This window comes from Hippichthys cyanospilos, chromosome 5 (assembly GCF_059441005.1).
Source record: "Hippichthys cyanospilos isolate Australia breed blue-spotted pipefish chromosome 5, RoL_Hcya_1.0, whole genome shotgun sequence".
Lineage (NCBI taxonomy): Eukaryota > Metazoa > Chordata > Actinopteri > Syngnathiformes > Syngnathidae > Hippichthys > Hippichthys cyanospilos.
Genome location: NC_142373.1, coordinates 13,871,370 through 13,896,928, shown reverse-complemented (window position 1 = coordinate 13,896,928; position 25,559 = coordinate 13,871,370). Strand labels below are relative to the sequence as shown.

At 41.9% G+C, this 25,559-nt stretch overlaps 3 protein-coding genes across 10 annotated transcripts; 2 read left to right on the top strand and 1 right to left on the bottom strand.

Annotated features, from left to right (window-relative positions):
* Positions 1–43: 43 nt before the first annotated feature.
* LOC148423648 (ubiquitin carboxyl-terminal hydrolase 37-like) lies at positions 44–9,803 on the top strand. 2 transcript variants are annotated; one of them, XM_088414474.1, is made up of 25 exons: positions 44–200; positions 775–998; positions 1,515–1,665; positions 1,803–1,894; positions 2,231–2,343; positions 2,474–2,551; positions 2,941–3,029; positions 3,137–3,233; positions 3,305–3,460; positions 3,549–3,680; positions 3,836–3,959; positions 4,031–4,287; positions 4,360–4,477; positions 4,601–4,680; positions 4,791–4,949; positions 5,027–5,080; positions 5,317–5,464; positions 5,547–5,766; positions 5,908–6,059; positions 6,152–6,212; positions 6,664–6,779; positions 6,861–6,930; positions 7,687–7,825; positions 8,374–8,494; positions 8,872–9,803. In XM_088414474.1, the coding sequence occupies exons 2-24, from the start codon at positions 825–827 to the stop codon at positions 8,456–8,458; spliced, it is 2,865 nt and encodes a 954-aa protein (XP_088270600.1). In that variant the 5' UTR covers positions 44–200; positions 775–824; the 3' UTR covers positions 8,459–8,494; positions 8,872–9,803. The 2 variants fall into 2 exon arrangements, with proteins under 2 accessions (XP_088270600.1, XP_088270599.1); XM_088414473.1 differs by having other exon boundaries at positions 5,890–6,059.
* A 7-nt stretch (positions 9,804–9,810) lies between these two features.
* LOC148423647 (endoribonuclease YbeY-like) lies at positions 9,811–11,749 on the bottom strand. The gene is made up of 4 exons (XM_088414487.1): positions 10,991–11,749; positions 10,290–10,421; positions 10,142–10,210; positions 9,811–9,940 (listed from the first exon to the last, which is right to left on the bottom strand). Exons 1-4 carry the CDS (start codon positions 11,198–11,200, stop codon positions 9,845–9,847), a joined length of 507 nt encoding a protein of 168 aa, XP_088270613.1. The 5' UTR covers positions 11,201–11,749; the 3' UTR covers positions 9,811–9,844.
* A 491-nt stretch (positions 11,750–12,240) lies between these two features.
* On the top strand, positions 12,241–24,775 carry lss (lanosterol synthase (2,3-oxidosqualene-lanosterol cyclase)). 7 transcript variants are annotated; one of them, XR_015865568.1, is made up of 26 exons: positions 12,241–12,329; positions 13,544–13,712; positions 14,377–14,515; positions 14,585–14,693; positions 14,789–14,910; positions 15,182–15,278; positions 15,517–15,652; positions 15,952–16,060; positions 16,139–16,257; positions 16,857–16,954; positions 17,219–17,246; positions 17,420–17,476; positions 17,773–17,844; positions 18,121–18,171; positions 18,268–18,417; positions 19,132–19,228; positions 19,607–19,712; positions 20,559–20,624; positions 20,686–20,763; positions 20,829–20,999; positions 21,370–21,448; positions 21,522–21,934; positions 23,089–23,192; positions 23,293–23,317; positions 23,381–23,541; positions 24,626–24,775. XR_015865568.1 is itself a non-coding variant. In XM_088414479.1 (22 exons), the coding sequence occupies exons 1-22, from the start codon at positions 12,316–12,318 to the stop codon at positions 21,657–21,659; spliced, it is 2,205 nt and encodes a 734-aa protein (XP_088270605.1). In that variant the 5' UTR covers positions 12,241–12,315; the 3' UTR covers positions 21,660–22,295. The 7 variants fall into 7 exon arrangements, 1 of the variants encoding a protein (XP_088270605.1); XR_015865566.1 differs by having other exon boundaries at positions 23,378–23,541; XR_015865567.1 differs by having other exon boundaries at positions 23,089–23,196.
* Positions 24,776–25,559: the final 784 nt, after the last annotated feature.

Sequence of the window (25,559 nt, the reverse complement as noted above, 5' to 3'; positions counted from 1 at the left end):
AACCCCGCTCATTTCGTCACTTCCAGGGTAACATTTTTCACGTTCCCGCCATCTTCGCACTGCGCTGCTGCGAGTCCTCGACTGTGAGAACGAGATTCCATGCAAGGCGCCGGCGGTGAATGCCGGCAAATCATACTTTGGGCTCTCAACATCGATATTTTCTTACTGAACATTCCAAAGTGACCGTCGACCAACAACTGGTAAGAACATTTCAAGCGAAGTAGCCCAAAAGGAGGTCACTGTTTTCACCTCCCCGACATGACATGCAGGCAAATTAGCCTGTTAGCTAAGTTAGCTTTGCTAGCCCAGTCGCTAACGTGGTAGGCCTTCATCCATTCATCTATCCACCTATCTATCCATCCATTCGGTATTTGTTGCTTGAAGGACGATATGACAAATTAAATTTATAATTCTGTCCGGTTCTCGCAAATTGGAAAGCATTCTGATATTACTTGGTCGGTTTGCATTGGTAGAATCTCCAAGCGTGAGATGATCGCCGTGCGTTCGTCTCTTCGACCAGTTTTCCTGCGGCAGTCGGAGTGGTCATCCGTCATGCTAGTTTCCAATAATCCCACTTGTTAATTTGACCCACTCTTCGACTTGTTTACATTTTCAAGAAATGTGTCACATGCTCGAATATCTTCTAGCCGCTGTGCTAACTAGTTTGCGTTATGAACTTCGTTCTCCATTGATTTTTACGGCGCTTATTTTTTTGCACGAGTTCTGAAACTGTCAGCAATAGTTCTTTTCATGTTTTAATTTTATCCCACATAGGATTCGATTGGTCCACGACCTTCGAATTGCACGGAAGGGATCGTTAAGCCATGGCCACCACAGTGCCGAAAGTGTCCAGTGGCGGCACTGTGAAGATGCGCCACCACGGTGCGGATGTCGGCATCTCGCGGTGGAAGGAAGGAACATTTGAGATACTGGAAAAGGACAACAAAGTCAGCCTGTGCCTGAGATTCAGCTCCGGTGGGGTCGGCAAAACCTTTCAGGTATGCTTTATCTTCATTTCTGCGGACTTCCTCGGTGCTTATAAGCACTGTGTGGATCTTTACAAGCGTTACTTAACTAGTGTATGACCATATATTAATATGTTTATCCAGCATTCCTTTTTCTGTAGCACTAATTGTCTTCATTAGGATATCACTGCAGCAGTGTTTGTAATTTGGTTGGTAGTGATGATTAATTAGGCTCTTAGTTTTCCATCAATACAATTTCTATCGGACACTTTTCTTCTCTCTGGTTTAAGTTGGGCGAGGGATTAGTTACACCCTTAGTTGGTGGGAGGCTGTCCACCAGAATCCAAATAGTGTAATAGTTAGTTTAATCCACATTTGACGGACTGTTCCTGAACGTTTCATGCACCACAACGACACACACACACAGCCGTGCTACCTCGCGAACTCGCACCAACAACACGGCCAAATAAAGAACGAGAAAAACTGCATTCTACCTATTAATAAACTAAATGCAGTTCTTGAAAATTTTATTTGTTTTCTTGCCCCCAGCTGAACCAGAACTTGAAGAAAGTTACTTTCAATAGGAACCGAATCAGTCTGTTGTTGAAGGACAAAAACAGCATCACCCTGGACCAGATGTCTCACGCTTTGGCCCGGAAGACTAATGACTATCTGGAGAAGCTGATGCAAGGAAAGACAAGTAATTATACTCTTCTTTATATGTACTGAACATCTTCAGAGCCATTATTGACTGGAGTGAAAGCAGCTGTAAATGATAAAGAATTCACATGTACTCTTTCAAATATTTTTGCTGCAATTTGTCTTTTCTTTTTTAAGGCGTTTTAAAATCAACCCATGGAACTGTAAACTTCAGTGTGCCGACCCGCCGCTCAATGAAGAATGATATCAGTCCCTCTGGGGAGAGGCAGGTGAGCAACAACATTCAAATGGAATCTTTTTTTTATTTTAAGCAATTAAAAATTCTCGTTTCTATTATGGGTGCAATCTATTTACAGAAAGGCTAAAAGGTTGATCCACACTTCCGAAAATTGTCCATTGTAACGGTTTCTCTAAGTTGATGTCTGTGGGCACCTTACAAAAGGACATTTGCTTCAGCACATCAACATTCGTATTGTATACTGTATTTTCATCACACCTCACTTAACGCTGAGGGTGAAAAAATATTTAACTTATTAAATGGGCTGGTTTGAACCACAACGTCACACGAGGTATTAAACTATAGCCGGTCTTTCATCATCTTGCAGACAACAAGGCGCCAAAGCGGCGAGGGACGAGAGGACTCCACGCCTCGTAAACCTCTGGGCAGCCCAAGTAGAGCCGCCTCCACGCCGACTCGAACCGGGCTTTCCGAGAACCGGTACGATGGACCTTTGCGTTGTTTTTGATGTTGGCTCTTGGGTTGCAACTTAATGTTTTCAGCATCTTAAAGAAGTGCCGAGATAGCAGATTGGTTATTTCAGAACCTTTTTGGGGCACTCTTTTTCCAGGAGTGAAAAGCGAAAGCGGCTCCTTGCCTCCGAAAATGACTTGACTGAGGACTACCCCAAGGAAAATGATTCTTCCAGGTAAGTCATTCACACTTGATCTGAGTTACTATGCACAATGGATACACAATATTCATTAACCCCGCTGTCATATTTCAGATCAGAATGACACATTTTGGAGTTGTTTTGTGCAATAAATCACACACAAATGTTTTACAAACACAAAAAAAGTCATTCAACCAGTCCAACCAGATCACGCTGCACAAGTCTACAAGTCATTGGCCAAAAACAAGATTAAGCTTGTTTTTGCTCATTTTACAATACCCAGAAGAACCAACCCAGTTAACTCCAGCAGATTTACAAACGTTGGAGAAGGGTGAATAAAATCTGTAAGCAACTGAAGACGTTTGAAGGAAGAAAAAAAGAGGGAGAGGTGTTTTTGTTTTTAAACTTTTTTCCTTTCTTGAAAGCAACAACAAAGCCACTTCAGAGCCATCACGGAAGTTTTTACTGAGCTGCAAAGATAAACTGAAGCAATCGGAGGACAACCGCAGTCTAGGTAAAACTTTGAGTACTGCCGTCCAGTCATCGAATCAGTGTTGTGTGCTATATATCTAAACTGTTGGCCTTTTTTTAAAAAAATATATATATATTTCTTCCTTTCAGCTCCCCTGGGTTCAACGACTCCCCTCCAGCCAACGTCATTCTACGGCAGTCGATCTGTGACCAAGGATTACAGCCAGAGCCACTCGTTTTCAGAAAGGTAAGTCATTCACACTGTCTCCTTTTTCAAACTTGAGCACATGAATAGTGTTGACATTACCCTAATCTCAGGCCATCAAGTACATCGGTGACGCCCACAGCAAAGCGCAGCCTCTTGCTGCCCAATCACTCGACTCCGTCCAAGAAAGTACGCCCCTCTGTGGATTACGGCGGTTGGAACAAGCCGAGGTCCTCCATTCCAGCCCAGGCGCAGCCTCCCTTGCAAGGGTAAGGCTTTAGTTTCTTGTCAAGTGAGAGGCCACGCTTGCCGGTGAGTTTTTCTGACAGGACCGTCTGATGTGTCGATGGTTGACAGATTTTCAAATTTGGGCAACACTTGCTACATGAACGCCATTCTCCAGTCGCTCTTTAGCCTTCCGTCTTTCTCCAATGACATGCTGAAGCAGAGCATCCCTTGGAAGAAGGTGCCCGTCAATGCCTTGCTCAGGTAGCCAATCGCATATCATCATCTGTGACTTCCTTTCTTTGCTATCATCTTGTTAGTAATACAAGCCTACAGAATTGAATTGTTATAGCTGTATTCACACTATATGGTCATTAGATCTCACAGCTTTTCTTCAGCTAGTTATGATTTGCGTTCAGGCGTTTTGCTCATCTTCTGGCCAAGAAGGACGTGGGCTGCCCAGAAACACAAAAGGACCTGTTGAGGAAAGTCAAAAGTGCCATCTCATCTACTGCCGAACGTTTCTCCGGAAATATGCAGAATGTAAGACAAAAAAAAAAAGAATATTTGAAAGTAATTTTTGTTTAGTTATGCTGTATATCTTCATCACCAAGGACGCTCACGAGTTCCTCAGCCAGTGTATGGATCAGTTGAAAGATGATGTGGAGAAAATGAACAAAAGCTGGTCAAGTGAGGCATCTGCGTCGTCCTCCTCTTCATCTGCAATGTATGAGAGCAGCCACGAGACGACGGAGCACTCGCCCGCTTCCAAGACGGACCCTGGTGAAGAAGCAGACACGTCTCGCATCTACACCTGCCCCGTGGCTGTCAACATGGAGTTCGAAGTGCAGCACACCATCACTTGTAAATGGTGAGGCACGGCTGATTGTATGGATGTTGCTGAAAAATCGAGACAGCTCGTGTTATAACGCCGTTTTTGCAGCTGTGGCGAAGTGGTGACCAAACGTGAACAGTTCAACGATCTTTCCATTGACCTACCTCGCCGAAAGAAGACCCTCCCACTTCGATCAATCCAAGATTCATTGGATCTCTTTTTTCGGGTGAGTCAGCTTTGACACATTTCCATGTTGAAGCTTTCAACGCCAAGGGAAAGACTAAAACTCAACTTTCATTCTCCATAATCATTTGAATTTCAAGTGTAAAAGAATGCCTTCCTTTTGCAGTTAGAAGAAATTGAATACTCGTGTGAGAAATGCAATGGAAAAGCAGCTACAGTTACACACAAATTCAGCAAATTACCCAGGTAAAGGCATGCACTTTGTGTCTGGTGTGTAATAATTTATTTTTTAAAATAGTAAACTAAGAAGTCAAAGCGTTTCTCCAATATATCATGTATTTTTTTCCCCCCTACAGAGTGCTCATCCTCCACTTGAAAAGGTACAGTTTTAATGCCCAACTGTCTCTGAACAGCAAGCTGGGCCAACAGGTGGTGATACCCCGCTACCTCACCCTCCTTTCACATTGCACTGACTCCACACGGCCCCCCATCAATCTTGGCTGGAGTTCCCAAGCGTAAGATCTCAAGATTCTTCCCCCAACCGTCCCTTCATTGAAAAATGTTTTGATCTCCCCCTCTTTTGTTTTTGTAGGTCCAGAGCATTCAAAACATCACAGTCACTCAATTTGTCTACAGCAGCTCTCCGGTAAATTCTGATTTTATGTTAACTCCTTCTCTCCGTGTATATACTCTGTCAGTGGTTCTCATCTCCCTTTTTCCCTCTATTTACTACATATATTAGGCTATATATACCTTAATTAAAAAAAAAATTATAACAGCAGGGTGAAATGATGCCTTTGCATCCAGCAACGTACTTTTGAAGCCCGGTCTCTTCGTGTGCAATGTTGAATGTAATCAGAACCTGATGGCTGTTCATTATAGGAAGGTGGGAGGGAAGTTGATCAACTCAAACAACTCATCTGCTCTTGTGGACTCGGACGGCGAAGAAGAGCTGATCAGAAGGGTGAGCACTAGCCGCAGACGACGAATCAGCACCTGTCTGCCGGAAGATGACGACCGGCCAGAAGAGGTGAATGCTTCCCGGAGAAACTTTTTTTTCCCCTCCTCCGCCTCCTGCTCTCTGGCTTAACCCAGTTTTTAATTGTACACAGCGGGGAGGGCCCATGGACCTGGCAGACTTAAATGGGATGAATGACGACGAAATGTTAGAGGCCGTGGTGGAGTTCAGTCGCCAGGAGGCCGGTCTCAGCGCTCCGCCGGCCCTGGATGACAAGCCGATGAGCAGTCCAGACACGGGTTTTGGGGACGGCGATCACCATGAACTGATCTATCAGACGGAGCTGATGGATACGGACAGTAAACATCCGGCAGGTATAATAATATATATAGTTTTTTCTTTCTTGTTCAAATCCAAATTTGGAGGTTGATAATGGCAGGATTCATTCAATGTTAAAGAGTGGCGGATAAAGATTCATATCACTCGCCTTTATTTAGACGTGCTGGATTCCTTAGACTTGACCATGGACGAGAACAAGGAAAACCAAACCCCGGAGAGTTCGCAGGGTCAACAGGGAGAAATGGATTGGGTCCAGCAGTACAACTTAGATCAGGAAAGGGAAGATCAAGAGTTGCAGCAAGCGCTGGCTCAAAGCCTCAAAGAGCATGTACGTCTCTTTAAATGTGCTTTTGTAATGTTGCATTATGTTGGTGACTGCCTGCTAATCTGTTGTCTTGTTCCCTCCACGTTTGCATCCAGGAAGCACAAGAGATGAGAGAAGCGGATGATCTGAAGAGGGCCACTGAGCTTAGCTTGCAAGGTGGGAACTCAACATTCATTTCCTTGGATGTGTGTGTGCATCAGTCATGGTGCACAATTTGGACTTTTTTCAGATCTCCTCTTGTTGTTTTGACAGTTTTTTTTTTTTTTCTTTTCCTCTTACATACAATTTAGCATTTGTGTCGATTTGTAGTCCTTTAGTGGCAACACAAACGCTTCGTGTTAGCAACGTGGCTGAATATTCAGATTTTACCATTTAAAAAAACTAATATTTCAGGTATTGCTACAATTTTACAACTTAGTTAAATCTATCAATACATAAGGAAGTAAAACATGGAATTTCTCGAGGTCAGAGATGTTAGTCGGACCCAGAGGACTGCAGACCAGTTATTTGTACAAGCTATTAGTCCATTGTCCACAATGTCTCCTTTAAAACCCACACTTTTTTTCATGTGGTATGACATATGATATTATCCGTGTTACACTGACAGAGTTCAACAATTCTTTGCCTGAGCTCTTATGCTCGGATGACGATTCCGGCAACGAAGACGTGCTCGACATGGAATATACCGAAGCTGAAGCGGAGAACCTCAAGAGGAACGCTGAGGTATTGCACGCTTGTCTGCTGTGCAACATCCTTTGACTTCTCCTTTTTCCTTCTAAAAGCTCTGTCACCTCTCATCCGCAGTCCGGGGACTTGGACAACTCTTTTCGGCTCATCAGTGTCGTCAGTCACATCGGGAGCAGCTCCACCTCTGGTGAGACTCTCTCAACCCAAATGTCATTTTCTATTTGGTGCTCATGTTTGTCTGGTCCAAACTTGAAAATACCGGTCTAGTTAAATTGATGGTCACCAATTATTTCACAGAAAAAGTGCTCAATGTGTTATTACCCCAAATTTCAAGTTTAATAACAAACAAACAAAAAATCTCCGGTAAGATGTAGAATTGGCCCGATGCCCTGAATATGGGCTTTAAAAAAAAAAAAAACTTACACCATTTTGTATTGCTTTGCAGCTGTTTTGATCACTTTTAGAAAGCTCAGTTTGCCACCGACTTTGCTTACAAGCAGAGCAGTTAGTCTCGTACGGTTTACTTTTTGATTATTATTTTTTTGTCAGAGAATCCAGATTATTTCAATATTTCTTTGTCAGTAGTGGAGAGAAAGTGGTGCAGTTCTTTGACCCTCTTCCAAAAGCACTTGCCTTGTCTGTTCAGTGGCACGGGTGAGTTGTCGCGTAAGAGGAGATTGAAATCTTCACTGTGGGTGAGATGGCAGTTTGAACCGGTTTCTGCTGTCTCAATCAGTGATGAGACAATGTTCTGCTGGGGAAGAACAAAAATATGATGCCCCAAAAATGGGATTTTAAAAATGAGTAAATTCATTTACCATATCCAAAGTCTTCGATAGTAGCACTCATATACATTAAGTCCATTCCATACTCCTGGTCTTCTATCCAGCGGTGTCTGGATTGGGCATGAATTTTGAATATTGCATATCTTTGTTGTCCTCAGGGCATTACATCAGCGACGTGTACGATATGAAGAAGCAGTCATGGCTGACTTACAACGACCTGGACGTGTCACGTACGCAGGAGGCCACTGTCCAGCGAGAGCGCGACCGCAGCGGATATATTTTCTTCTACATGCACAAGTGAGTCAGTGTGTAAAGTGGTGGAGTTTTTTTTTTTCACCCTCTTCCAAAAGCACTTGCCTTGTCTGTTCAGTGGCATGGGTGAGTTGTCGCGTAAGAGGAGATTGACGTCTTCACTGTGGGTGAGATGGCAGTTGGAACCCGTTTCTGTTGTCTCAATCAGTGATGAGACAATGTTCTGCTTTGTTGTCCTGTCAATTCAAGTTTTGCTTATGTTCAGTTTTTGTTTTCCACCCCTTCCGATTCCGCGGTACCTTGACACAATCAATTCATTTTATGCCAGAATTCGTTCCAGGATGCCCAAACCGCTTTTGGCTGTTACATACGATTTTTAAAGAAAAAGTTAAGACTATGCATTTGTCTTACTCAATGCTGAAAGTGCATCAGTGACTGTACTTGCCAGCATGTAAAGGCAGGCATTACAAGACCTCATTTGTTTATTCTAGCAGCAATTTGTGTTATTGTCCAAACGCCAAGCACGGGAGTCAGTAGTTGAGATGATAACTGATTTTATTTTAACAGAATTCCCCTACCCCTTGTTCACTTAGGGACATATTCGAGCAGCTGTCCGAAATGGAAAAGGCCCCCGCCGGTGTTTCAGACCTGGGGAGAAATGTCCTGCAGCCCCTCTGATCTCCACCGCATCTTGCGCCATAAAACATTCTGAATGTAACTATACTGGTTTCCTTTTCATTTTTTTTCATCACAGACTATTTCGGTATTTTGTCTATCGTAGTAAACAGAAATTGCAGTTCTTTCACCCTCTTCCAAAAGCACTTGCCTTGTCTGATCAGTGGCACAAGTGAGTTGTCGCGTAAGAGGATAGCAAAGTCTTCACTGTGGGTGAGGTGGCAGTAAAAACCAGTTTCTGCTGTCTCAATCAGTGATGAGACATGGATTAGTTTTAAAACTTGTGTAACACCAATTTATGTTCTTGTTGGTTCAAATAGCGAGTTGAATAATTCCATTAAAACACAGCAATTAATTAGTCCATTGTTAAGGTGTTCACATACAACAGCTGATTTTCACCATTTTGTGTACCTCAGGGACGTTTCCGACCAGCTGTCCGAAATGGAACGGCTCCCAACTTCAGGTTCAAGCAGAAATGTTCTGCGGCCTCTCTGAGCACCGCCGCATCTTGAACCACAAAACAGCCTGAACCTTACAAGACTGGTGTCTGTTTGTTTTTTAAATATATATATTTTTTTTCTAGTCCTTCTTCAATTTTGGCACTTGTTATCAGCAAAACAGAAACGTGTGTGTTGTTTGCAGTTCAAATGTTCAAGTGAACAAATTTGCCTTGGTGTTTTGGGGGCCACAGTTCTCACTACAGTTTTTCCAATAACTGATTTGCAAACCCACCAAAAACACAGAGAACCACAGCGGGGCGTCAAATACTTTTTTTTCCCCTGCCTCCTAAAGCATCTGTGTGTTATAACATAAAAGTAAATACAAAATTAAATATGTTGGATAAGCTATTATTTAGAGCGTAGAAGGTCGCTGTTTAAGCGGGTACAGTCAGTGCAATATCCTTTTGAGCACAAGTCAAGCTTTGTGTGGAGTTTACGTTGTTTTTTTTTTAAGCTGCTTTTTGTGCTTTCTACCTTTCCAGCAAAAAAGCCCGCTTTGTCTTGCGTTTTGATTGTGCCTCCTGAGAAGCCTTTTATAACTTTATGTATGAGCTTTACTTTAGTCCTCCACCCAATATTTTTGTCAAAATGACAGGTTTTATATAGTCAGGAGTTTTTCTATTTATTACAGCTTGGTTGTTTGTCATATCCCGGATTGACCGGTGAAAACCAAGGAAAAAAAAAAAAATCTGTTACGTTCAAAGTCAAACCTTGTCATCCATCCCATTCAGTCGGTTTGCAAATAGCGCACGTTTTCCAAAAGAGACACCCTTCAGGAATTAGCTCTGTTCAGTTTCCTGTCCAGCCTCCATGCTCAGCAGACTTTGATAATAAAATGTTGCAATGAACGAAGGCTTGGTTTTTACGTGTTTAATGAACTGGTTCGCTGTCAACTGTCCTGGTGGCACGGCTTCAACATGGGCAGCAAATGCTGTCCTGTCAGTCTGTTGTATTCGCTAAGAATGTAGCTTTCCTTCTGCAGCATCTATAGAAGCATCAAAAAAGGGCATGTAAAAAAAAAAAGTGCCAACTAATATTGCATTTAATATGTGGTTTGCACACTGGTTGAAAAACACTGCGTTAGAATACATGCTCCTGTTAAGCTTTTGTTTTGGACATCACATTTTAAAAAAAACTGATATGTCATGTGGGCTGATGGTTCTTCTGTAACCATGTCCGCACATACCTCACTCCATTCCTCCTCGGTTTCATGTCTGTAGCCCAGCAGGTGGCAAATCCCATGGGCGGTCACCACCTTCAAACAAACACAAGGAGTGGTCATAACCAAACCTTATGTAAGGTTGAAGATCGGTCGTTTCGGGCGGTCCACTGACGGTGAGCGCTGCATGCAAATCCATGGACTCCTCCTGACACTGGCGCATGACAAATTCCACACCCAGGAAAATGTCGCCGAGGTTCTGCTCGTCTCTATGGAGTGGACACGGCATCTTACCGGGTCGCAAGCCCTGGAAAGACATGTAAGTAGACGTCATTAAAGTTTCACCAGAGGACTCTCACAAAATGTTGGAGAATAAACTCAATCCTACATTTAAATTGTGGAGACTGGCCCTTAATTAAAAGTACTACGCTATTGGTGAAATCAAATGCTTATAGAAATGGTGAGACATGATTTAATGAGATGCACATTGTCAACTGGGATTGTTGTTTACTTTTGGGTAATAGAACAAACACCCTGAATGGTTGCTAGCCAATCGCAGGGCACACAGAGACGAACACGCACCCAATCGAACATAAGGACAATTCAGTGTGTCCAATTCACCTGCCGTGCATGTCTTTGGAGTGTAGGAGGAGGCCAGAAAGAACCCACACGGGCTCGGGGAGAACATGCAAACTCCACACGAGACGTGCTAATTACTGCTCCATCGAGCCGCCCTAATGGATCAAATTGACCCAGAAAAATGACTGATTTGACTGACATGATTTCCAGAATGTATCAAAGTCTAAAGGCGCAAAAGCTAAACAACATAATTATTGATGAACGTTAAAGCAGCGATGCAAGGCTTAGTGGATTTACCTCGTGGAATGGAAATGAAAGGACATCTGTGGGTTCGTCTTTCTTTCTGTAAATGTTGTTAATGTGCCGAATCCTGCGGTTGTCCACACAAACGATGCCCAAGTCGAACTTCTGGATGCCCAAAATGTGCCTGAGGGTATTCACGTCCTTGCGCAGGCGGGCGCGGCGAAGAGGCACCACCTTTTGGAGATTCCTTACCACTACACCCATTTCAAAATGGCCGATCTTTAATATCAGAATCCAATATCGCTTTTTAAGGCATGGAATATGATTGCCAGTTACAGTGATAACACGAAAGCGGCCATGTCTGAAATCAAGGTGACACGCGCCGGCAAGTGCAAATTAGCAAAACCGGTTGAATGTAATGTATCATTTTGGATCAATGTTGAGGTACACCCGATTAAAAGTATGTTCAAACAGTAGTCTGTAGTTGCCGTTTTAACAAATCCGATCAATGAAACGCTCCTCGATGGCGGAATGCTCACTGGTTGAGGAGGGTTGTCGTGTTGCGTTCAATAAAACATCGATAAATTGCGTTGTACTAAAAGGAACTGACTGGTTACATAGAGGAGAAATTGACATTGTCGTCATTCGAACACCAACCTCCAACAAAGTAAGAACCCTTTACTGAATTCGTCAGCTACATCTGAACGGAAAGTACATTTCCGACCGCGTCATATCCAAATGGCGAGTGTACAATTTACTAGCAGAACCGAACGCAACGTCACTGCATCTTCATACCGGAAACCGGATATACAGTTGTTTGCAACGGTCGATTATTTATTCTATCGTCTTTACTATCAGACGGACCAAGTCCGTTGCAAAATCCGACTTTGCAATTTAATTGGCTGTATTTTCAGAAAATAATTACATTAGTGATATCCATCAAGGTGGACGATCCGCTGTTGATGACTTCTCTTATGTAAACCAACAAATAAATAATGGCCCCGAGGCTGACATTTTAACTTTTCGTGTAACATTGTGACTTGCGCCTGTGGTTACATCAATAAAGTCAGTAGTCGAGCACGTGTGATGGTAAGTTTATAACCGTCCTGATTGGTTGGAGCCCACTACCAGCTCCGCCTTCGTGCTTTCCCCTTCGCTTTTTGGTTGGTCAATAGCTCTCTGGTCATGTCGCTCCACAGTGAAGTGTCTCTCGAATGGTGCCCCTTTACCTGCCGGGAAATGTGTTCCAAACTGGTTTATTTAAACGCTTTACACCCCCTAAGGCACTACATTGACCATAAATAGCAATTTTAAGAGGCGTAACCTTCAGAAGTACGTCTAGGAGTTAGTTCATTCAATCTGTAAACTAGTTTGCGGGTATGACTGAGAACACGTAAGTATTGTGCCTATCTAAATTTCAGAGGTTTGGACATTTTAGAAGAAAAAGTTGGTTGCAATGGCTGATATGTGTTTCACAGTTGAAATGTTTTAGTTAAAGTTGCCATCAATTAGTGATATTGACGAGTGATGGCTTAACGAGGCCTTCTAAAGGCTAAATATGGGGGAATTGTATTGATACGGTATTGGCATTGTGTGATTTGTTGAAAAATGGGACACCTAGTGGATCTTTCTTGCATTACACTCTACCGCCAAATTGAAATATTTATGCTTGTATTGTGTATTATTTTTATTTTAATCCAAGTTTTAAATTTATTTGAAAAGTACCGGCAAAAAAACAAATGAGGATTGGTCAATTTCACGACCCATCACTATTATTCACTTCTAACTAACATAATTCGCTAACATCTCCTTGCGATTCATTGCACTTTTGCTAAGTCATTTGTTGTAAATTGTACATTTTGCATGATATAATATTCCATTCTTTTTGTTCTCCCTGACCTCATTCATCCATCCATTTTCTATAGCCGCTTATCCTCACAAAGTTTGCAGGCTTGCTGGCACCTATCCCAGCTGACTTTGGGCAGTATGCAGAAGACACCCTGAACGGATGGCTAGCCAATTGCAGGGCACACAGAGACAAACAACATTCACGCACTCAATCACACCTAAGGACAATTAAGTGTGTGCAATACAGTACACCTGCCATGCATTTTTCTGGAGTGTGGGGGGAAGCAGAGTGCCCGGAGAGAACCCGCGTGGGCTAGGGGAGAACATGCAAACTCCACACAGAAAGGCCGGAGCCAACTGGATTCCAACTCGGGTCTCTTAACTGTGAGGCGGACGTGCTAACCACTACTAACATCGATAATATCGCCAGTCGCCTGCAATTCTGATTACAGATATCTTACAAGAAGGCCAGGTATCGGTCCAACACTGATATTTTGTATTGGTACGCACCCACCTGTATGAGCGTTACTGTGGTAAAAATCAAGCAAGTCATTGCCAAGCTATATTTGCTCATTCGCTGCTTTGCGATCAATATTTGTTCGTGCCTTATTAACTCGACCACCAAGTTGAATTTTTTATGTTTTAGCATGTCCTAAAGTCGTCAAGTCTGTTAAGTGTCATGTGATGCACGTCATTCACCCAGTGTACGGAAGAGGTACTGTACATACACCGTGTGTGACCTGTGTCGTCTCTGTCCAGGCACTTGCGAAGGCGAGGGGGGCCATACAAGACGACGCCAGCTACAGACCTGAGCCGCTGGAGGCTTTCTAATATTGAGGGCAGGCAGGCCTGGTCGTACGTGAATGATGGGGACGGCCCAAATCGGGAACAGACCATGCTGGAGGCTCATTCTTTAGGCTTGGACACGGTAGGTCCTAGCGAACATATTTATTAAGAGCTTTCTAAAATTGTTCTTAGCTCTCTGGATTTCCTGTTGGTTACATCTAGGCATAAAAGACCAATTTTTGCAATTGTGGAAGCTTTACTGTCTTCAACTATAAACGCAAGTTCGTAGTGAGACATACTGTAATTATTGGGACATGCAGGGGTTCTCAATATTTGTTCAAATTATGTATTCAGCCAAGTCAAATAGTCCCTTCTGCATATTATATTTAAATAGTGTAGTGGCTATAGAACAATCAGATATAAATACCTATTGGAATGCCATTTCTAAGAACTTTCCTTTCAAAGAGCTTTGGTTCATCATCAAAATGACCCAGAAGCTTTATTGCTGTTAGTACAACGTATGAGACATCTTAATTTGCCCATATGAAATCCTTATGGTGAAAAGTTATGTAAGGAATCCTGACCACACACTCTTTAAAAGTTACTCCATGTGACCGTTTGGAAAGTTAGTTGAGCAAGCGCTCCACATAAAATTTGGTGGAATTGAACGGCAAGTCAACAATCGTGGTCTGAAAAAATCATTTCAGATTAATGTAAGGGCTCAGACTACTAAAAGTACTAAAATGACACTCAACTAATCCGTTTGACAAACCATATGGGTGTTACCATTTGAATTGTCCCCACAGACTAAGTTTGTGCACGACTCGCCGGCCGTCCACACCGCAGTGGAGGCCGCCCTGAAAGGTATGAACTTCTACTGTCACCTTCAAGCCGAGGACGGCCATTGGGCAGGAGACTATGGAGGACCTCTTTTTCTGCTACCAGGTATGACATATGAGCGGCGAGTTTGTGTCTTGCCATGAAATCAAACAATGTTGCCAAATATGGTTCCAGGTCTACTGATAACTTGTCATATCGCTAAGATCCACCTGGAGGAGGTCTGGAAGAAAGAGATGGTGCGATACCTTCGCTCGGTCCAGCTGCCCGATGGCGGCTGGGGCCTGTAAGGCAACCGTGCTCTTCTATTTCCCATGTTGTACACTTATCTGTGTGTGAAGGATGTTTTTTTTTTTTGTTGTTGTTTTTTTGTCTCTGCAGGCATATCGAAGACAAGTCGACCGTTTTCGGCACGGCTCTGAATTACACCTCGTTAAGGATTCTGGGGGTCGAGCCAGATGATCCCGACTTGGTTCGAGCCAGGAACAACCTGCATAGCAAAGGTTCAAAGAGAGAGTCATAAGTATTGGTCCATAAAAATGTACATTTTCAAAAATAGACAATAAACAATGTTTATATGTATTTTTCCCCTAAATTTTCAAAAAGGACAACCCATAAAATAAAACAAGGGTTAACTATCTTTTCAGTATTGCGATCATATTAAGTATTTGAGGTTCCTTCCTGATGATGTTGTTGATGGTGATACTATTTTATTGATATTATTATGCTAAATGTGTGTTGTAGCTGAACATTGAAATTGTGGACATTGAACAGGTGGCGCTGTGGGCATTCCATCTTGGGGTAAATTCTGGTTGGCTATTTTGAATGTCTACAGCTGGGAAGGAATGAACACGCTTCTACCAGAGATGTGGTAAGATCCATATGTCCCATTAGACCACACCCTTACATCCCGATCAGTAGCTCAGTAACTGTAGAACGTTTTAGTATTGATGTCATGTTGAGTAAGAGGGTTACTTATAATATTTTATAAAATCACACAAAAGGAATCTGTTTTTTTGGTGGCCCCAACCATAACTCCCAACAAGCCTTTTCTTGCAAGGTTGTTTGTTTTCATGTTGTGTGACTTTGGTGCTTCCGTTCGGTGCCAGGCTGTTCCCCAGCTGGTTGCCAGCCCACCCGTCTACACTGTGGTGCCACTGCCGCCAGGTCTACCTGCCCATGAGCTTCTGTTACGCAGTCCGACTAGTAGCTGAGCAAGACGCCCTGGTCCTCAGCCTCAGACAGGTACCCTGACCCATTTCTTCCACAAGGGGGCAGTGTGACGTCACTCCTTAAAGATGTCTGGTTGAACTTGGTCCTAGCGCTAGATTAATGTTTTGTCAGGGCCCATACAGATACCAGCTATCAGTAGTTCTGGAGGCAAATAATAATAAGTAAAAGAAAAAAAAAAGACAAGGCTTGTATGTCTTTTTATTTTTCTGTGTGCAGCCCTCAAAAGAAAAAGTTTGAACACCCCAGGCGAACATCTTCTAATGTGGATTCATTGGTCCTTATGGCTTCACGTTTACGATTTTCCCACATAGGAGCTGTATGTCCAAGACTACGAAAGCATCGACTGGCCAGCTCAGAGGAACAACGTGGCGGCCTGTGACATGTACACGCCACACAGCACACTTTTAACTGTCGCCTACTGTAAGTTCCCAAATCAAAAAGAAGTGATTTCCCTCAAGCTCGGTGTGCATCTCACCACTGTTGCCCCCCTCTCGATAGCCATCTTCAACGTGTACGAGGGCTACCACAGTGCCACGCTGAGAGGGATGGCCATCAAAAAACTTTACGAGCACATCCAAGCCGACGATCGCTTCACTAAATGCATCAGCATTGGCCCGGTAATGCATGCACTTGTCCTACAGTTTTAAATACATGAATACATAAATAACATCACGTGGAGAGTCTCTGTAACTTGCTGTTACAAACCAGGTTAAACTTGGCTTTTTAACATTCAAAGACAATAATCTGTTATGTACCGCTTGGACATACAGTACTTCCTTGAGAACTATTACTACTTTTCTACCTATCATTTTTTTTTCCAAATTAAGAGCAAATGAATTGTAACATGAAGCAACCTATTGCTAAACGGTATTACAGTGCCTCCTTTGCAAAACGGCGGATGCCTTTATTTTGTTAAGTATTGCATGGATGCACTTTGTCATTAGTGACGCGATCTTCTGTAAAAAGAGCCAGAAATAAAAAGGATGCTGTTATCTAACTTCTGAAGTTACTTCAATAAAACTTGTCCAGAGATACCACTACAAAAGTAGTTCGGACGTTAATAAATCATCCATGGATTTTCACAGCACTCTATTTTAAGTTGTTTTAAGAGGACAAAACAACAGCGAGTATTACGTTCCAAAAAGGCGGGGAATTGGCAGACGTCATGTAAGCCAAAGTAAAATGACGTAATGGTGACACATGGCCTCTGCTGCAGATCTCCAAGACCATCAACATGCTGGTCCGCTGGTACGTGGACGGACCCTCATCTGCAGCTTTCCAGGAGCATGTGTCCAGAATCCCCGACTATCTCTGGTCAGTCTGCTACATTCAAGCTTGTTATCCATCTCCAGCGCAGTGCTCCTCCTGGGTTTACAACACCCAACAGCCCCCATTTTGTCTCATTATAACTTTGTCAACGACTACAAACATTTTTAGATAAGTTGGGGTTTCGTTGCCATGGATCACAGGAGCAGAAGTCTTTCATGAAGCATAGACTCCCTGAGATTATTGACGATTTTTTTTTTTTTTTTTTTTAAATAATGGAATTGACCGAAATGAGTCATTTGTGCATTGCAGGCTGGGCCTCGATGGAATGAAAATGCAGGTGAGCATTTTTTCTCTGTGCCCAGTATACTCACAAAGAGCAGCATTATCAAGATGACTGCTTTTGCAGAGAGCCAGCACACAAACATTTCTAAACTAGTCAGATTGACTTTCTGTATTTTACTGGAAAGTGGCGCAAAAAAACCCTCCAAAAAATTCTGTCATTTTGTACAGGGCACCAACGGGTCTCAGCTGTGGGATACGTGTTTTGCTGTTCAGGCTTTCCTTGAGGTAATTGACTTTTTGTCTGGTAGCCAAAGGCCGAGACTTTGTTGTACTTTTCGGCAAGTTGGGGAACAGGTTTACTCACGTACTATACATGTGAAGTGTCTCAAACAAGAATTTTGGAATCCGAGTTTGCTTTGCTTATTTATTTTTTCCAGACAGACAGATCTGATATTAACAGCACAACACTGTTTTTATTTTATATTTGCCGTCATATTTCTGTCATCATAAATGTCTTTCTTCTCAAAGACATTTTACTGATATTTTTCTTTACTGATAGTTTTTTAAATGGTATCTTTCAGGCAAGAGCCCAAGACAACCCCGAGCTAGCAGAGTGTCTCCGTCGTGCCCACCAATTTTTGACAGACACACAGGTGAGAAAATTACAATATTGTTTGCTGCCAATTATTGGAATGCGAGAGAGCCTCTTTATTTTTGGTCTGGAAGGAAAAGATGTCCGAAAACTGTAAATGTGAATTTTCTTTTGGTGTATCATTAATGTTTAATGTTAAATGTTAAGTTTTGGGGTGACTCAAAACACATTAAAGCCGACATGCCACAACACATCAATGCACATAATCGCATTTGTCGTGCATCGCTTTATAGTATCGTGTACAGTCGTTCCATTAAACGTGCTTTCTTTCCACTAGATCCCAGATAATCCCCCCGATTACCAAAAGTACTACCGGCAAATGAACAAGGTACGCGTGATCCGATCACCTCACAAGCATTCTGACTTGAAAACGGAAAGACTCCGGGTAACGTATTTGGAATTTCACTCCAATGGCTTTGGCCAGGGCGGCTTCCCCTTCAGTACTCGTGACTGCGGCTGGATCGTGGCCGATTGCACGGCTGAGGGCCTCAAGTCCATGATGCTGCTGCGGGAACTGTGCCCCTCCGTTTGCGAGCCTGTCAAGCCGCAGCGCCTCTATGACGCAGTCAATGTGGTGGGTTATAGATTCACAGGTTTTTTTCACTTGCTGCCAGCTGAAAATGACACCGCATGTGCTCAAGGCTCAGGTTGAGTCCAATCACGGCTCCGGATTTGGTCATGTGACGTTAACATGCTGAACCAGGATTGGTGGTTGTCTGATTGCTGAGTCCATGTGATGTCATTTTCCATCAACAGAAATTGGACAAATGTGTTTCCAAATGAGTTAATTCTACATGAAAAATAATTTAGTCATCAAATTAATCAGACAAAATATGAACTGTTTAATGATGAAAATGGCTAAATAAATGTGCTATGCCGTAAAGACTGTTTATTGGACAACTCTCACGTTTGCTAATTGTAGTTTTTTTTCCTAAACTCATTGTTTAAAAATTCTAACAACGTTAAGTGACATTCCCCTCCCAGGGTTATCAAAGTAAATAAAAATAAAGAGTGAAAATTTATGTTCACTTTTGTTTTAATTTCAAACAAAAACAGAAGTTACTGGGTTTTCCCAGGGTCAACGTTAGCTCTTATGAAGCAATAAGTGGTTCGTCAAAGTCAACACAGTCTTAAATGGACCTATAAACAGCCATCAGATTATAAAAAAAACAAATGCCGATATTCCCCAAAATGCTGAATATCAGTCTATAGTGATGAATACTCTCTTGAATACTTTGTGTGTGTGTCATTCAGCGTACTGATCCACATTTCCATCTTGTTTCCGTAGTTGCTGAGCATGAGGAACTCAGACGGTGGCTTTGCCACTTATGAAACCAAGAGAGGGGGGAAACTCCTTGAGCTACTAAACCCCTCCGAGGTCTTTGGTGAGTTTCTCGCCGGATGGACTTATCCCCCGCCTACTCGACGTTGACTATTCACAAATCAGACTCTCCTGTAGGCATTTTCAAAAGCCATTGAGAGATTTGGGAATACACATCGTATATAAACGAAAAACAAATCACCGTCACAGTGTGCGGCCCAGTTCTTTCTCAAGTGGTGGAAATATACGGAAACAACAAAAAGTCACCTTCCAAAACAAGAACCCAAACATAAACATGACATTTGTTTTGCAACAATTTTAGCATCTGACTCAGTCGTTCCGCCGAGGCCAGAAAAGGACAAGCGGCCCCATATAGTGATGTTTCCTCTTAAAAGAAGATGTGGTGCAAGTTGTGAAAGAATCATTTCCCTTTCTCAAACAGGTGACATCATGATTGATTACACCTATGTGGAGTGTACGTCAGCAGTGATGCAGGCTCTCAGGCATTTCCACGCCGTCCACCCTGAACACCGTGCGGAGGAAATTAGGTACGCCCCAAAAAACAGTGGACTGTTAGGGTCAAAGTGTCTCATTCTACTTTGTATACGTTGTAGTTTCTGACATGAAACGTCTTCTGCTTGAAATGTATAATCAACAAATACATTTTAATGTGATTTTTTTTTTTTTTCCCTTTTGGATAATTAAACATGGCCAGGTCATACAGGTCAAACATGCTGTTTATAAGAAACAAACAACACAGAAAGGCGTAACCAACACATCCAAAAGTAATAGTTCATTTCACATATTTGCAAAGTGGGAGTTCTCTTTTGGGTAAGCCTTCGCTTACCCTCAAGTTGACAAGATTAAAACTAGACAGTGATTCAGCTTTATTAACCCTCCTGTCATGTTCCGGGTCAAATTGACCCATTTAAAAGTTTGAAGACCTAGAAAAAGTAGTTAAAAGTGTTATTCATTATGAAACTTTTCCTAATCATTTTATAAAATGCTCCATCTTACATATTTGCAACCACCCTTTACATACTTTGAGAACATAGCTACTTTTCGGGTCAATCTGACCATTATACCCATGTCTGGGGGTAGCCATTTTGTCTCAGGGCTCAGTGCAACCAATCACAGCTTTATTTTCTTTTCTGAATTTGGTCATGTGATCACAAGGTGACAATTGATGGGTTGTTAGCAGAGCAAATGTGAGCAAGAGGCACGTAGATTTTGCTGCTTAATTTATATTCCGCAAATTAAGTAATACAGTATTAATCAAAATGTTTCTAGACTTGATTGCCCGTCAGCAATTTGAATTATTTCCTGGAGAAGCAACAATAAAGGCTTGTTTAAAAATGGGGTGACTGAGGTTTGTTGCTGTTTCGGCGCCCCAGGAAGACTCTATCGGACGGGCTGGATTACTGTCGGAGGGTGCAGATGCCCGACGGATCCTGGGAAGGGTGAGCTCCCCCTTTGGATGCCACCATGAGGAGACTCCGCTCTGACAACTTTCCTCCTCAGGTCCTGGGGTGTGTGTTTCACCTATGGCACCTGGTTTGGCCTTGAAGCCTTCGCTTGTATGGGACACGGCTATCACAGGTGGGAGTAAGAGGAAAAATCAAAACTAGGTTCCACATTGATACCAGCATGTTTTCGTTCTCTAGGAACGCTTGTGAGGAGGTGCAGAAGGCCTGCGGCTTCCTTCTGGAGCGGCAGATGCCGGATGGCGGCTGGGGGGAAGATTTTGAGTCGTGCGAACAACGGCGCTACGTTCAAAGCGGCTCGGCGCAGATCCACAACACCTGCTGGGCTCTCTTAGGGCTTATGGCGGTCAGGTGAGGAAATGTAGTGCGTTGGAGATGGAGTCTTTGCTTGTCTCATCAGGTTCTTGCTCAGCAGAGAAGCAAAAACTACATCGTTTTGGGCAGTTGTTCCCTAATTTTTATTTTTTTTACTAATTGAATTCACAAATATAACAGTAACCCCTCGTGTTAGGTTGTGGGTCAAATCCTGTCAATGTTTTTTTTTTATGTTAAAAAAAAAATAGTTTGAGTAGATCTGAGATTTTAGTCAAACCAGAATGACCCATCCACATCTACACTGAAAAAAAAGAAATATTTGTCGACTATTTAATTATGCTGAAGACAGAATATTAAGGATCCACGTTCGCCTCTGTAATAATAATGAAATCATGTGTGCGTGCAGGCACCCTGACCAGCAGGCCATCGAGAGAGGCGTCAGGCTGCTGATTGGCAAGCAGCTGCCCAACGGAGACTGGCCTCAGGTGAGCCTCGCCGAGTCCACGACCAACATCCGGGGGTAGAAGGCGGCTGGCTGACTTTGTGTCTGCGCGTCAGGAGAATATTTCGGGCGTGTTCAACAAGAGCTGCGCCATCAGCTACACCTCGTACAGGAACGTCTTCCCCATTTGGACCCTGGGCCGCTTCGCCTCGCTCAACCCCGCCAGTCCTCTAAGCGCAAAGCTCAAGCTGTGATCTTCCATCAGTAGGATCTCTTTTTTAATAGACGTAACCTTTTTATCTTTTGTTTATTTCTAGTTGTAGTTTTTGAGCTTGCTTTTTATTGGAGCGTGCTGTGATGAGCTTTGCAACCATGTAGCGCATTCTTCAGGCATGAGACATTTATTTCTCAATCCAATTGTTCACGCAATCACTGTGGGCACACCTGAAGTTTTCCGTGGAAGAAGAGCGCGGGTTTTGTCTCGGGGTGAGGCCCAATCAAAGCCAAAGATCTCCACCTGATGTTTCAGGTAGATAACAAGCCAGCACTCAAGGCTGGTTTATCCTGTCTTGACATTTTCGGAAAACCGCACTTGACCTCTCTTCTTACTTTCGTTTGTGATACAGTAATGTTCATTGGCTCTTTTTGACCTGGGTAGGGCCTGTTTCATAATGCAAAAGTGTCCCTTCAAAAATCCCAATAAATATTATGTATGTCTCAAACTGTTTATTTAAATTGCATTGCCTCTCGTTGCTCAAGGAAGGTAATACGTACACTTGTTTTTCATAGAAAACGTGTTTAGAAATTGTCAGAAATGAGGAAAAAAAATCAAATGAACATAATGTAAGTCATTGTTGCAAATAAAAATGAGAAAAACTGGAAAAGTTAAATACATTAGAGAAAATGTCTTTTTTGGGGGTGTACAGAGAGAATAATTTTGAGGGAGATTGTTTTACACGAAACATACAAGATTCAAGAGTTTTACTGTCATATGCATAGTAAACCCACAGAATGTAATCCTTATTCTGCCCACAGATCAGCAGTGCCTGTTTCTTGTTTTCCACTTTAACGAATGAAAGAAAAGGAAATCTTTCATAAATTTAGATGACATGACTTCAAAAGAAACAAAACTTTGTCTAATTTTCCTTTTGAAGTTATATGTCATCATGTGGCCCTAATGGGTCAATGTGACCTGTCGCGCGTCACAAGGGTTCCAAAAGTGTATAGCACTTTTGTACACTTGTGAATAAAAACATTCTTTTGTTATTTTGTTGACGTCGTTCTCTGCAAAGTGCTGCAAAACTTCAGCAGCCCCTCAAGTACCTGAAGGCTGCACTTGGAACATATTTGCATTCAAAATAAAAAAAATATATAGTTGTTGTTGAAAAACCTCTCTAGAATCTTTGGCTTTTTTTTTGTTTTTGTTTTGTGTTTTTTTTTCCTCAGAAAAACAACAAAGTCAACAAAAGCGCCACAATAATTTAGTTTTATATGCATTATATTCAGAGGCTAAACTGAATTCAAAAAGCTCCGATTTTCTTTCTGTTATTGTTCTCTTCTTGTTTATGATCTTATCTCCTCGAGCATTCTTCACATGCGCTGAACGCAGATGGCGTTTCACGTAGTTGCCGTTCAGCAGCCTGGAATTCAAACAAACGCTTTTGTCCCCATCAAAAAATATAGATTAGAGATTAAAATCAGATGCTGTAGGCGTGGCTCCAACTAAATAGGCATTCGAGGACCCGCGCCAAGTAGATCCTTCCAAAACTCTGCGTGGAGCACACACGGTAGGTGCGTTGATATTTTTTTTACTGGACACTTCATATGTGTTGTCTTTAATACAGTCACAGATTTCTATACATGAATTATCTATTTTTGTCATTCCAGGCATTGATGGATCAAAAGAAGAAAGGTGAGGCATCTTCTTCCTTGGCTTCTTCTTTCCGCAGCTGAATGATTGATTCATTTCCAGAAGGACGCTGCGGCAGGCGCAAGAAGCCCAAGGGTCATGGATGCTGCCACGGGGAGGGCAAAGGTCAAGGGTGTGGCCAGGGATGTCCAAAGTGTCGCAGGCGCCGCCACAAGAAAGGACACCCTCATCGCGGATGCCATAAAAAAGGACACAACTCTCGCGGGGTGAGACTCACGCGGGGTGAGACTCACTAGGACAGCAAATTTATATGAACTGAAATTCCAGTATTGCAACGTTGTCACACTGAAAATGAAAAGCAAAATTTGGGCGTTTGTTAAATTAAAGTCATAATCCTTTAAGAAAATGCGTAGTTAAAACAAAAACAATATCTTGTGAAAATTTGTTTTGATTACGTAACAAAAATTTCCAAACGTTTTTTTCATGGTAACTCGTTCAATCACAAAGACATGTTTTTACGTTTTTTTTTTCCCAGACATAGAGTGGTTTTACAGTCCTAATCTGAGTTTAGTCATTTTTTAGAGGGTTTTTTTTTTTGTGTGTGCGTGTGTTTTAAATTAAAATTTTGCCAGGAAAATGTTGAATTGTTATACAGTAAAGTGGGTTATTTCCGAAAATGAATTTTAAGTTTTCACAATTAAAACAATTGTTGCAAGAATGTCTGTATGTTTGCAAAATGTAAACTTTTATGTTTTTTGTTTGTTTGTATTAAGTTTTTTTTTATATTAAAGTTCTGATAGAATGTGAAAATATATATTTCAGGGATTCAAGTTGTGATATTAAATATATATATATATATATATATATATATATATATATATATATATATATATATATATATATATATATATATATATATATTTTTTTTTTTTTTTTAGAGCTAAAGTGTATATTTTAGAGATAACAAGGTCATTGTAAAAGAAGAAGGTTGTAAATGGTAAACAGTGTGCACTTTTTACACTTATCTAATCGTACTGTATTACAATTAGTCGTGATACTAGATGACTAGTGCTGTTTTTTTTTTTCAGGATAGATTATTGGTAAATATTCAGATTTAACATTGTGTTATCATTAGGAAAAAATCATGTATATTTTCAAGAAAAAAAAGTTAATCAAACAAACATTTTAAAGTGGATAAATGTTCCATTGTCTTATTCCCCTCCCGTACTTGTGATGTTTGCCCAATAGGTCAGTTTGACCCGCCACATAACAGGGGGGGTTTGCCTTTAATAATAAGTTTGTACCAGAATGAAAAAATTTTTTCTCTGCTCTTGGGGCCGCTCTTTGCAGTCTAGCAGCAGTTCCTGCTCCAGCAGCAGCAGCAGCAGCAGCAGCAGTAGCAGTGACTGCGACTAGTACGCGCCATCAAGCATACACTTCGTCAGAGTCACACCCAAAATCATTATCGTGACACAATAAAGTGGATTTTAAAATTTAAAAGAGTTGTATTTTTAGTTTGTATACAGCGCCGGTCAAAAATGTTTGCTTCTAAATTAGGAGATGCGTCCACAGTTAGGGATACATTTCTCGACCACCTTTGACATTCATTCAGCCATTTTGACCCGGTTTCAACCGATAAGACAACAATGGCTAAGCGGTGGAATGCAGCTTTTGTAAAAGAAGCAAGCAGAACGAACCAACGTCTGAATCCAGCCACGTTCACAACAGGGGCGTTAAGATGAGATTTATTTTTAGATTTATTCATGTTATTCAAGAATTCATCAAGCTGCAGTTTGTATTGTTTACTTACCTGTGTTATCTTAGTTTTAATCTTCAGTTATCTTACTTTTAAAATGTGTGCTTTTAATTTAGAATATTTCAGTTTCCTGTGTTTACCTTCTCAAAGCTGATTGGCTGTCTTGTGTCAAGTTTCGTGTCCCGTCGCACCGAATACGCACTGTAGATTTCGTCCTATCACCCAGTCACGCAAACTTCATCGACTGCAATTCAAATGCATCACTTGTTATGCTGACCCCTGCTCTAGAGGATTAAATGTGTGATTTGACTAAAATAAAATAAAATAAAATAACAAAAGCTCAGCCAGTCTAGAGGTGAGCAAGTGTGAATTGAAACTGATATTTGCAGTTCCTCAGCAAGTGTGATGTAGACAGCGGGGGCAAAATGGCTGCCTCCTCAGATGAATTTAAAAAAAAAACATTTAATTAAAAAAATAAGAACATATTTTTGTAAAAAAAAAAAAGAAAAATTCAGAGGTTGACATCTC

What these genes read in the sequence shown, in the direction of transcription:
- LOC148423648 (XM_088414473.1), top strand. Translation starts at nt 825, where the DNA reads ATGGCCACCACAGTGCCGAAAGTGTCCAGTGGCGGCACTGTGAAGATG. An exon ending in GGAGGACAACCGCAGTCTAG is followed by an intron (nt 3,030 to 3,136) that starts GTAAAACTTTGA and finishes TCTTCCTTTCAG; the next exon opens with CTCCCCTGGGTTCAACGACT. An exon ending in CTTGGCTGGAGTTCCCAAGC is followed by an intron (nt 4,950 to 5,026) that starts GTAAGATCTCAA and finishes TTGTTTTTGTAG; the next exon opens with GTCCAGAGCATTCAAAACAT.
- LOC148423647 (XM_088414487.1), bottom strand. Translation starts at nt 11,200, where the DNA reads ATGGGTGTAGTGGTAAGGAATCTCCAAAAGGTGGTGCCTCTTCGCCGC. An exon ending in ATTTGCATGCAGCGCTCACC is followed by an intron (nt 10,211 to 10,289) that starts GTCAGTGGACCG and finishes GTTTGTTTGAAG; the next exon opens with GTGGTGACCGCCCATGGGAT. An exon ending in CCGAGGAGGAATGGAGTGAG is followed by an intron (nt 9,941 to 10,141) that starts GTATGTGCGGAC and finishes ATGCTTCTATAG; the next exon opens with ATGCTGCAGAAGGAAAGCTA.
- lss (XM_088414479.1), top strand. An exon ending in AGAATCCCCGACTATCTCTG is followed by an intron (nt 16,955 to 17,218) that starts GTCAGTCTGCTA and finishes TGTGCATTGCAG; the next exon opens with GCTGGGCCTCGATGGAATGA. An exon ending in CCCGACGGATCCTGGGAAGG is followed by an intron (nt 20,625 to 20,685) that starts GTGAGCTCCCCC and finishes TTTCCTCCTCAG; the next exon opens with GTCCTGGGGTGTGTGTTTCA.